Raw genomic sequence first — 11,850 nt, 5'->3', positions numbered from 1 at the left:
TGTGATGATTTTGTGTCATCGTCTCCTGGAGCCCACAGAGTTTCCCAGCACTGCTGACCTTGAAACCACAAGGGAGCGTAACCATACAGCCGGGCAGAGGGGCTTCTCATGCTCTCTCCGTTTGATATTGCTGTTTAAATGAAAATGTTAATTAAAAACCATAATCTGTCTCTGGTGTGTAGAGATGCAGGTCTTATGTCATTGTTCCCATTCTAAATAACCTGTAACTGGTTAAAACTTAAACTTCACTGTTCAGATTCACTACAATGCAGTAGGGTTAAGTGTTCTGTCTCACTCTATAATAACCACACCCCGCAACAAGGGTTATATAATGTAGTGGATGTGGCACTGCAGTAGAAACCACCGTGTTTGGGAGCAGAGCAACAGCTCACTTTGACAAAGATGTTTTTGAGAAGCTCTCATGAACAAGAGGCTTCAGTGCAAAGTGCTGTTTGCACCATGTGGTAAATAAAACCATTCAGAACCCTACATGTGTCCCGTGTTCAGTAATGACCATTCAGAACCCTACATGTGTCCCGTGTTCAGTAATGACCATTCAGAACCCTACATGTGTCCCGTGTTCAGTAATAACCAATCAAGCCCAGGTGAATTGTAAATATACCATAGATTTGTTTAAATCCAAGTATTATCTAATTAATACTAATAATTTCTATTTTATTTATGGTTTATATGGACAGTGCACATTAATAGATATAGAATGTAAATGTACCAGAATTAGCCAAAATGGCTATTTTACATTGTTGTCGATGGGCCGGTGGTAAAAGGTCAAATGCATATAACAAAACAGAACAATATACTTAAAATATACATAAATTTCATAGTCAAGTATTTTTTAATGAACACATCTTTAATGATTCCCTTAATTCATTTATGATATGATTCTAGCGAGTGAGCCAGATGCTGAGACGCACGAGCACTACACACTTAACATACAAATATTGTGACGTCACGTATCTAAACAACAAAAGACAAACAATGGTAGCTAGAGACACACTTAAGTACACGGAAAACAACAACAGACACACTCGTAAGTACACAGAAGACACAACACGTGCAGCACATTACCAAAAGACGAGAGACACAGATAACACTGACACAGACATAGACGAACGTAACCACACACGGACATGCCCAAAGGGAGGAGTCAGGGGGCTACACACAGAAATACATATATGAATATGGATGGCCGTAACCACATACGGACATGCCCAAAGAGAGGAGTCAGGGGCTGCACCATGACAGAAGTATTACTAATGTGGTGACTCTGTACTGAAGCCCCAAGGGAATCAGTAAATGTGCTTGAACAAGTGTCAAGAAGTATTAGACCTGACTACTGAAGTTAGATCAATTGAAATTTTGCTTTGAACCTAGCTAGGTTAGCTAACTCACCTGTCTAAGATCTTCGTTATCTGTAATCTTCTGGAAAAGGTTTTTCAGTAATGATCTGTCAGTCACTAAACGAGGAGTCATTAACCAATAGTATTCTCTGTCAGAGCCGCATGTCAAACCTCTTCTTTTGTTGCTCACAAGATTTACACTCGCAACTGGATATTTACACACACAAAATTATTAGATATTTTGCCCTGTGCCTTTGCGCCCTCTATAATAATAATAATACATTTTATTTGGTATAGCGCTTTTCAGGACACTCAAAGACGCTTTACAGTACAAAATTACAAGCAGCATAATGACTACAATACATTACAATATAGAACAACATTATAAGAAACAAAGATAATTAGTACTAGATAAAACAAATAAGAAGATAAATGTGTAGCATCATAAATTAAAAGCGGATCTGAAGAGGTGAGTTTTTAAAAGAGATTTAAAAGTGGAAAGATCAGAAGAATCACGGACGTGTGTGTTTGGTGTAGTTGAGATGTGCCAATTCTGACATTCTTTCTAGGTGTCAGTACAGATTCTTCTATCTAGCAGTATCTTTGACTCTAATCTATTTTCGTGGTGAAGATTAGGACATATTCTGTAAGCAGATGACAAAGCACTTTGGTAGATAAGAACTATAGATAAAAGTGTCTATTAAGAGCAATAAATGTAAAAGGGTTGATCTGTAGGCAATAAAAATGTCAAAGTCTGTTTCTTTTGTAAAAGGGTTGATCTGTAGGCAATAAAATGTCAAAGTCTGTTTCTTTTTTTCAATGCTTTAGATATTTTAAGGATTCAGCTGCACACAAAATACTTCCAATACCAACAATTATGCTTCCCCATGTAGCACTTGTGTACTTCAACCCACCAATCATGGTTCCCCATGTAACACTTTTGTACTTCAACCCACCAATCATGGTTCCCCATGTAGCACTTGTGTGTTCCTGAACTCCCCCCACAGTCCAGTCAATTATTACATGGTTATTATAACACGAATGTCATAATGAAAGTGCTGCTACCCTGAGATCACCTGACAGTGCACATCTGAAACAATCAGAAGAGACCAGTAAGATCCCTGAAGTGGAGATGGTTTATGACTGATTAGATTTCCAGCATCACTTCCTATTAATAAGTGTTATCCAAGCGGGCAAGTTAGCAATGACGATAATGAGTATTGCAACATATCTAACATGCAAAAATGTTGTAGACAAGGAAATACTAATATATAATAAACAATGAGAGCAAAGTCTACAGGCTTACTCCTCTGTGTGTGTGTGAGTGTGTGTGTGTGAGTGTGTGTGTGTGTGTGAGTGTGTGTGTGTGTGTGTGAGTGTGTGTGTGTCCTTAACAGACCCAGCGCAACTGGAACAGAAGACTGAAATAGATAATCACATTGACGCAAACTACACCTACCAGAGCTAAAGCAACAAGGTGCAAAACAAAGCAATCACAAAGGCCTTACAGTTTGGAGGCAGCGTTCTGGCAGTGGAGTTATGAGCAACTCCTTCAGGTTCGGATGGTTCTGAAATCAAGAGGAAAAGCAGGTGTGGCCGCCTGGAGGACCCGCCCCAACCTGATGCCACGGAGCACGCTCAGTAGATGCCTTCGCCCTACCACACCAAGAGACACAATATTACACCACCACATACAGCTACAACACCACATACAGCTACTGCAATCACACAATCAACACACAAACTGGCTAAACACCCAATCACAGCCGAGCACTAAAGAGCGAAGTGCTCTAGCACAGGAAACACTTTAAATCTGAACTGCTGTTACGCATCAGCACAGTCCAGAAAGGGACTACTGTAGGCGGGGCCTACTGCTGTTCCTGCACCATCACTCACATCTGTGGAGGCGGGGGAGCAGGCAGTGGTAGGCGGGCCGGTGGCGACTCAGAACCACTTGGAAGGCAAAACAGCAGAGGAGCTCCACCCCCTCATACTGCAATACTTCATCATTAACATCCTCAGCTAGAGAGATGGAGAGAGAGGAAGAGAGAAGGAGGGAGAAAGAGAGAGGGAAGGAGAGAGAGGCAGAATTTATTTACATGTGTTGATGAGTGTGTAGCTGCGGTGTGTGTGTGTGTGTGTGTGTGTGTGTGTGTGTGTGTGTGTGTGTGTGTGTGTGTGTGTGTGTGTCATGCCTGTGTGTGTCGTGCCTGTGTTGCTGAGTGTGTAGCTGCGGTGTGTGTTCTTTGCCATGCTCCAGATCATGTGCAGGAAGAAGCTGGGGTTGGTATTCACACTCTGGCCTAGCGGCAGACTCCTCACACACACGTGAAACCTGAGCATAAATGTGATACCTCAACACACAAAACCTGAACACACATGTGAAACCTCAACAAACACACACACACACAGAGTGATAAAACAACATCAAAATAAGATATCAGAAAATGTCTTATTACAATTTTGGCAATCCACAATTGTATATGACATGACATTACAGAATACGAAAGAATGCTGATTTAGACAAAATATTATGCACTTTTCACAGAGCACATCAGAGGGATCGTCATAGCGACGACCAGAGAGGACAGGGGCACCAGATCCTCACTTACTGGGACATTACCTCCATGGTGCTGCCTGGAACCCTGTCTCTGAGAGGGCTGACTCATACCTTAACGCCTGCAGGACGAGGAGTTTGTAGACATTCTTATACACTGCCTCCACAGAGTTCAGCTGAGAAAGGAAAGAGAGGGAGAGAGAGCATGTGTAAAAGAGAGAGATCATGACCTAGCATAAAGGTTGTGGCTGATTCCTGTTCTGCACTGAGTGTGTGTGTGTGTGTGTGTGTGTGTGCGCGCATGCGCGCGTATGGTTGTGCTTGTGTCTTACACGCAGGTCCAGGAAGATGTGGTCACATTTCAGCCTCAGGATCATCAGTAGCTTCTGTCTCATGAATACGGCAGCTGAGTGGGCGGAGCCAAGTGTCAAGCTGTATCGCAGCGATAGGCCAGCATACCTGAAAGTGGGAAGACCATTGGCTACAATTAAACAGTTAGACAGTTAGAGCTAAGCAGACATTTCCTAAAATTAATATTGCAATGTTAAACATTTTATTAAACTGCCCAATGTTTAAGTTTGAGTCTATTTATTTGAAATATTAGGTCATGACTGATTCCTGTAGTTTAGTACTAGTCTGGTTCAATGGTATCTAGGACTATCTAGGATGAATTCTGTAAACAGCTGCAAAGCACTTTGTAAGTCACTCTGGATAAGAGCGTCTGCTAAATGCCCTAAATGTAAATGTGAAAGATGTTTGGTTTTAGAGCTGCAATCAAGGTCAAAATGACATCTCAGACATCCACAGAGAATAAACAGCCTCCATCACTGTGTGTTTGGATTCCAAACACCAGGTATTTAACTAAAACACCCTAACCATCTGAAGAATACTGAATATTGCCTGCTGAATAAAGGTTTTCTGAGGTTTAACGCAGCAGTGATTTATTCCATAGACTACATGCATAGAAACACAGATGTTTCTACAATCACAATCATCAATGTGAAGTTCAAATCATGTTCAGAGCTCCCTGAAATGCACAGAACACTTAAACCTGGATGCAGTGAAAAGTTACCGAATGTAATAAAGACATAAGTGACCTAAGCTCACAGCCTAACCACACGAGTTAACGAGCACAGGTAAACGAGCACAGGTTAACGAGGGTACTTTAAACACATGCTCCTCCTCCTGCTGCCCCCACCTTGGTAAACAAGAGATGAATCCGAAATGTCGTACTTAAGCAGTAGACACGAGATTTCAACGCAGTACGCTCTGCTCAACCGTTAAAGCAGTGCGTTCTTTCAGTAGGCGACTGGCAGTTTTCATAACCTTGGACATACTACCTGTTATCTCATACTGCCTTGGCGTACTGAATAGGAGGGAAGAACGGCATTTCTGATTCAGTACGGATCTGCTCCTCACACTATCCAGTAGAACAGCAGACAGGGAAACATGTTCTGCAGGTGGTCAGCCAGCAGCTCCCTACCCAGAGTAATCGTTGTAGACGTCCAGCGTGCGTGTGTCAATCAGCAGACCGCACCAGGGGAAGAGGCAGTGAGGGGGCAGCTGAGTGACGTCTGGGAAGGGAAGGTCCTCACACACAGGGAAATTCACAGCCACTTTCTGAGGGTTGATCTCACAGCCGTAATCAGGAACTCCTGCAAGCAAAGTTCTGAAACAAAGAGAAAAGACATGGATGGGCAGACAAAGAAAGAGAGAGAGAGGGGTAATATAATAATATAACAGTCATACTGTGGGGTGTGTAACAGTCGTACTTTAGAAAGTGCACCGCTTTACTCAGTTTGGGAGTGATGAGAAGGAAATCATCCACTAGCCGCATCAGACACCTGCAGAAGAGAGAGAGTCCGCACCATCACACATTTCTCTGTATAACAGTATACTATAGAATGATAGATGGGTTTAAAGTGAGGGTAGGACTACATCAGGGATCAGCCCTGAGTCCCTTCCTGTTCGCAATTGTCATGGACAGACTGACGGACAAGGTTAGGCAGGAGTCCCCTTGGACTAAGGTGTTTGCTGATGACATTGTGATCTGTAGTGAGAGTAGAGAGCAGGTGGAGGTGAGCTTGGAAAGATGGAGATATGCTTTGGAGAGCAGGGGAATGAAAGTGAGCAGGAGGAAAATGTGTACATGTGTGTGAATGAGAGGGCAGACGGTGGACAGGTCCAGTTACAAGGAGTTGATTTGGTGAAGGTTGACGAGTTACCCTACTTAGGGTTGAGGGTACAGAGTAATGGAGGAAGTGAAAGAGAAATAAAGAAGAGAGTGCAGCCAGGGTGGCGTGGATGGCATAAAGTGTCTAGGGTAATCTGTGATAGAAGGATGTCTGCTAGAATGAAAGGAAAGATCTATAGGACAGTGTTGAGACCTGCTATGTTGTATGGATTGGAGACAGTGCCACTGACAAAGAGACAGGTGAGGAAGATGGAGGTGTCTGAGATGAAGATGTTGAGATTCTCATTTGGAGTGACGAGGAAGGATAGGATCAGAAATTAGTTTATTAGAGGATCAGCACATGTAGCATGTTTTGGAGATAAAGTTATCGAAGCTAGATTGAGATGGTTTGGACATGTACAGGAGGAGAGGTAAACCTAAGAGGAGGTTTATGGATTCAGTGGTAGAGGATATGAGTGTGGCTGGTATGTCAGTGGAGTACACTCAGGACAGGGCCAGATGGAGGAGTTTGATCCGCTGTGGTGACCCCTAAACGGGAATTGCAAGAAGAAGAAGAAGACAGTATACTATAGAAATGGCCCCATTTTCGAGGCCCGCAGGGATCCTCGAGCCCTCATTAATTGCCTTTTCACGGTCATGTTTCCCCCTGCAGGCATGGCTGTAAAACACTGTCCCGCATGAGACGCAGCGTCCCGCGTGAGACGCAGCGTCCCGCGTGAGACGCAGCGTCCCCAGTGAGACGCAGCGTCCCCAGTGAGACGCAGCGTCCCCAGTGAGACGCAGCGTCCCCAGTGAGATGGGTGAAACATGAACAATAGCTGTGCAGGTACTAGAAGAGAAGGGCTCAAGACTCAACTGTATTCTGTGTGGTCACTGTGTAGTAGGGTTAGAATTAAGGTCAGGATTAGAGTTAGGATTAAGGTCAGGATTAGCCTTAGGATTAAGGTCAGGATTAGCAGACTCACCCTCCTCTGTCTGTGATGTCCTTCAGCAGAGAGTTCTCCATGTGGCCATAGCACAAGTTACATAGCATGGTGGAGACAGCTGAGCCCTGAGGAACACCGCACACCTGCCGGTACCATCTACAACGAAAACACGCACAATTCAAGCAATTAAGTGCTGTCATATACATACACACACTCAGTCTCGCACACGGACACACAGTCAAAGAAACACACAATCATGGGTTGGAGATGTAGACATACAATCACCGAAACTTCACCCAAACTTCACCCAGTCTGATGGCACAGTGGCCAACAGCAGTCTGGTAGAATAAGGGGGTTCTGGGCAGAGAGAGGAGCTTTAGAGCATGTATGGCGGCGCAGTAGCAGACGTACTTCTGATTGTACTGAATGACGTAGCTGTTGAGCATATGCTCGAAGAACTGCATGACGTCAGCTGCCCTCACCTCAAGCGTGTACTGCAACAAAAAGCAAGCGGCCCTCAACCAATCAGTCCTGCCAAGACCGATCCCTCCCACTGACTAACAGCTGTGTTGGCCAATGCTGACTGATTACTGACCTTCTCCACTAGAATGGCACTGTGGAGCTTCCCACTGTCCTGCTCCTCCAGAACGAAACCCTTCATGTTCAAGGGCTCGCAAGCATCGGCCTAATCTCACACACACACACACACACACACACACACACACACACACACACACACACACACACACAGAAACATGCAAACACGCATGCACACTCACAACGGTCAAAATGTGAAATATACTATCAAAACAGAGTTATGTGCACGCAAACAATACACACGCAGCACAATCCAAATTAGCATTGTTTTTAATTCACTACTAGAATTACAAACCATTGCATTAAATAAGGGTGTGTGTCTGTGCGTGTTGCCAGTTGTAGATTCCAGACAAGGCAAGACATCATAAGCTATTATTTATGTATGAGTGATTTGAAGGAGGTCTCCTGTAAACTGGTTCAGAACCAGCTTCCACCATCCACACTTTAATCAACCACACAGTAAGAGCCAGAGCTGTTCTGGTGTCAGATTAGTCACACCTTGGTGCAGAAGCGTCTCCTGAGGCTGTGTGTGGAGTCTGTCCACACTTTAGCATAGTGTCTGAGAGAAAAGCTTTCGTCTCGTACAGGACCCAGAACCCTCTGCACCACCTCCAGCAGCTTCGGATGGGGGAGACTGTCATACGCACCAGTGATGTCCACCTGCACACGTCACGGGGGGGAACAGAAGAGGAGAGTGGGAAAGAGAGACAGAGAGGTGGGGAAGATAGAATAAGACATGAGGCATTTAAGAATGAAGTTGTTGTGAAGGAGAGTGTGTGTGTGTCCTTGCGCGTGTACTTGTGTGCATGCGTGTATTTGTATGTGCATGCGTGTGTGCGTGAGTTCAGACCTTGAAGTACAGGCTGTAGTATGTGAGTCGGTGTGTGTGTCAGTGTGTGTGTCAGTGTGTGTGTCAGTGTGTGTGTGTGTGTGTGTGTGTGTGTGGAATGCTGAGCTGGTTTCGGTGGTGCAGGAGCACTGGATTGTCTCAACCTCCAGTGAAGCTGCAGTGGACATTACAGCTCGAGTGTCCAGGGTGTTTCACCAACTATACAAGTCCTCAGCTAAAACTCCTAGCAGTGGACACGACTTGGACAGGTCCCCACTCCCACAAATAATTGTACAAAAGTGTAAAATTTTATTATGCTAATAAAACAGAAGCATATTAATGGCTTCAGTGAAGAGACACATTAGAGTGGAGGTGGAGTGAAGTGGTGACACTGCACACGTGATCTGAGCGAGAATGCGCACGTGATCAGGGTGTGCACGTGTGTGTGTGTGTGTGTATGCATGTGTGTGGTCCAGACCTTGACGAAGTATAGGGGCTGTGGTGTGTGTTGTGAGCTGACGGAGCTCAGCACTCTGTGGATGTCCTGTCTCCCCCACACAGTGGAGCCGAGGAGAGAGGGCTGCTCCCGCACACACACACCCAGCACGTTCTGAAGGTCCCGCACAGAGCTCTGGAACTGCTGCAGGAGTGCATGCGCGCGCACACACACACACACACACACACACACACACACACACACACACACACACAGAGACATGTAAACGAATGCAAAGTAATAATAGCCTACAATATTGATATAAAATTAATATTTTATATTGACGTGAACTGAATGTAATCATGAGTTTCACCTACTGCCTGACTGAACTGATCAGCCGTACCTGTACCCATCACCCTGTACCCGCCACGCCGGTACCCACCACCCCTTTACCCGCCACGCCTGTAAACGCCACCCCTGTACCCATCGCGTAGCCTCTCCAAACCCCACACAAAAAGCACAATCAAAAGACACACACACACACACACACACACACACACTCCAGACCTGCATAGCGACTCCTGAGCCACTCAGTCGTGTGATTGGTCGCATGCTGGTTGCTTTGGGGATGAACCGTATGCGAGATATTACTGTGGTTTTAGGCAGCGAAGCCACCTGCTGGGGGGTCAGCTCCTCCCACTGACCTTTAAACAGGTGCTCCCTGCAAAACACCCACAATGCCAAGAACATCATCACATGACTCCCCGCCAGACGTGTGTGTGTTTGTTGTGTGTTTGTGGAGGTGTTACCTGAAGGTGACCCACAGGAGAGGTGTTTCTGGAGGCGTTACCTGAAGGCGCGCTCCTGCAGCTTGGCCCAGACGTCTCGCCGGTAGAAGCGCAGCGCATGCTTGTGGCCTGAGCTCTCAGTCACATAGAACATGGAGCGGACCAACCCCAGCACCACACCATGCAGCAGCCACAACAGGAACTGACCCAGGATCCACTCCCTGTAGCGCTGCTCACTGGGGCAGTGGCCTTAGAGGAGGGAGGGGGGGGAAGAGAGAGAGAGAGAGAGAGAGAGAGAGAGAGAGAGAGAGAGAGAGAGAGAGAGAGAATGGGAGAGAATGGCATGCTGGGTTCTAACAGGAACAGATCCACCATCACCACAATCATCAGTAATGTGTCATTACAGAATAAACACAAACAAACACACACACACACACGTACGTTACGCTTGTTCACTTACGTTTTTTGTGGCCCAGCCAAAGGCAGTCGCTCACCCTCATCCTCCACATGATGCGTGCCAGCGAGAGCCTCTCAAACTTGCCCATCCGCAGGAAGAGCTTCACACACGACAGGAAGTGCAGCATGTTGCCGTGGGAGCCCCAGAGCTCATGCGGCACCACCTGCCGCAAACACTCTCTGACAAACAGGTACACCCTGTAGGAGGAGCAATGTGAGGCCAACAGAGACGCCATCTCCTCCTGCCCCTCACCCCCTGAGCACTTCTGACGAAGGAAGTAAGCGTAGGGGCATTTCCTGTGCTGTCTCAGCAGACGGTTGAAGAGGGGAACCATAGTGAAGAAGCGTTGGGGAAGTCTCGCCGGCTTTCCTTCTGCGCCAGATAGGCAGGCCTTACCCTGCAGGAAAATCCTCCTCACAAGGTCTGCTCCCTGCAGCCGCTGGGCTCCACCCACCCCTAGGCACAACTTCCTGTTGAGCAGGAAGGCTTTCATGCCCCGCCCACCATAGAGCATGCTCAGTACCCGGACTGAGCAGTAAGAAGGGCGGGGACAGGGCTGATCACTTGGTTTCCAACTGAAGTATCCCTCACGTGGGGTGGGGACAGTTGATGCTGACTCCTCCCTCTCCGAATGGACCAACCCTGTATACTCCACCCCAACAGTAGTAATTTCTATATCCTCAGGGCAATACCTATGATGTTCTACTACCCCAACACATCTCTTCTTTGCTTGACCCAAATCTTTGTCTTCCTCTAAATTTCCTCTCTTTCGCTTTTTGGCGTTTTCTGCATGTTTGGGATTCCTCTCTCCAACTGTCCTAGGTGGGGCTCTGACATGTTTCCTGGGCGGGGCTCTGACATGTTTCCTGGGCGGGGCCCTGGCCATGATCCCCTGTGTTATGTTGCAGGTGTGCGGAGTGCTGGCAGTGAGGAAAAACCCAGACCAGGTGCGCACAGGTACCAGGTCATACACAGGCACACCACAAACCTGCACCAGACATGTAGGGGGCGCTGCAGCAAACACAGTGCAGTCCTGCAGCAGGAACTTCGTGACATCTGTGCCGAGCCTCTGGTTGATCTTCCTCCACAGTTCACTGCCACAGATGAAGGCAGCGCTCTGAGAAACAGCTCCATGGAACTTAAAGGGATCTGAATCTCCCTGGCCGTCATGGTAATGATAGCCGAACCTCAGAATATTCCTCCTCTTCTTCCTCTTCATGTGGTTGAGCACAAAGGCCAAAACCTCGGGCAGTGTGCCAAGCTGTGGGAAGACAGGAAATAAACAATACTGTACATCAGCAATTAAACAACAACAATTATAACACCAATGATTAAACAATGACTATTATTCACCGACAATTAGCCACTGGAAATTAAACACTGCCAATTATACATCACTGATTAAACACCACCAGTACACTATGCAGACTAAACAGGCTACTAAACTGTAAACACGCAAGCAGCAATTTCTTTATTTTTAACTTGACAAACTTGAAATTAGCTTGTTTTAAAAATAATTCAAACACAGATAACGTTAACCTATCACGGTGATACTCTCATCTATTATTTTTACATGTGGCTAAGGTTCCACATAACCACTTGATTCTCGTGGTTTATTGATGTTTCAATGTTATTAAATGTTTTTTGGATTCAGCAACTTCAACGGTATTATGAAAGCTCTACGCTACTCTACAGTCCATTCTCGATC

At 46.0% G+C, this 11,850-nt stretch overlaps 1 protein-coding gene across 12 annotated transcripts in view; it reads right to left on the bottom strand.

Moving 5' to 3' along the window:
- The window catches only part of tert (telomerase reverse transcriptase), a 28,463-nt gene that overhangs the window by 15,813 nt on the left and 800 nt on the right, over positions 1 to 11,850 (bottom strand). For 9 of the 12 annotated variants that reach the window (XM_077006657.1, XM_077006662.1, XM_077006664.1 and 6 more), the window contains exons 2-16: positions 10,146 to 11,403; positions 9,748 to 9,934; positions 9,465 to 9,618; positions 8,940 to 9,101; positions 8,131 to 8,292; positions 7,631 to 7,720; positions 7,447 to 7,529; positions 7,075 to 7,191; positions 5,688 to 5,759; positions 5,399 to 5,584; positions 4,248 to 4,374; positions 4,030 to 4,091; positions 3,554 to 3,693; positions 3,255 to 3,380; positions 2,867 to 3,014 (exon numbers count right to left, since the gene is read on the bottom strand). In XM_077006657.1, coding sequence (XP_076862772.1) covers positions 2,911 to 3,014; positions 3,255 to 3,380; positions 3,554 to 3,693; positions 4,030 to 4,091; positions 4,248 to 4,374; positions 5,399 to 5,584; positions 5,688 to 5,759; positions 7,075 to 7,191; positions 7,447 to 7,529; positions 7,631 to 7,720; positions 8,131 to 8,292; positions 8,940 to 9,101; positions 9,465 to 9,618; positions 9,748 to 9,934; positions 10,146 to 11,403 — 3,030 coding nt within the window. In that variant the 3' untranslated portion in view covers positions 2,867 to 2,910. The remainder of the gene's footprint in view (positions 1 to 2,866; positions 3,015 to 3,254; positions 3,381 to 3,553; positions 3,694 to 4,029; positions 4,092 to 4,247; positions 4,375 to 5,398; positions 5,585 to 5,687; positions 5,760 to 7,074; positions 7,192 to 7,446; positions 7,530 to 7,630; positions 7,721 to 8,130; positions 8,293 to 8,939; positions 9,102 to 9,464; positions 9,619 to 9,747; positions 9,935 to 10,145; positions 11,404 to 11,850) is intronic. The other 3 variants (XM_077006665.1, XM_077006668.1, XM_077006666.1) reach the window with 3 other exon arrangements.

The sequence above is a fragment of the Brachyhypopomus gauderio genome, chromosome 5 (genome assembly GCF_052324685.1).
Source record: "Brachyhypopomus gauderio isolate BG-103 chromosome 5, BGAUD_0.2, whole genome shotgun sequence".
Lineage (NCBI taxonomy): Eukaryota > Metazoa > Chordata > Actinopteri > Gymnotiformes > Hypopomidae > Brachyhypopomus > Brachyhypopomus gauderio.
Note: the sequence above shows the minus strand (reverse complement) of the source record. Positions and strands in the feature narration are given on the sequence as shown.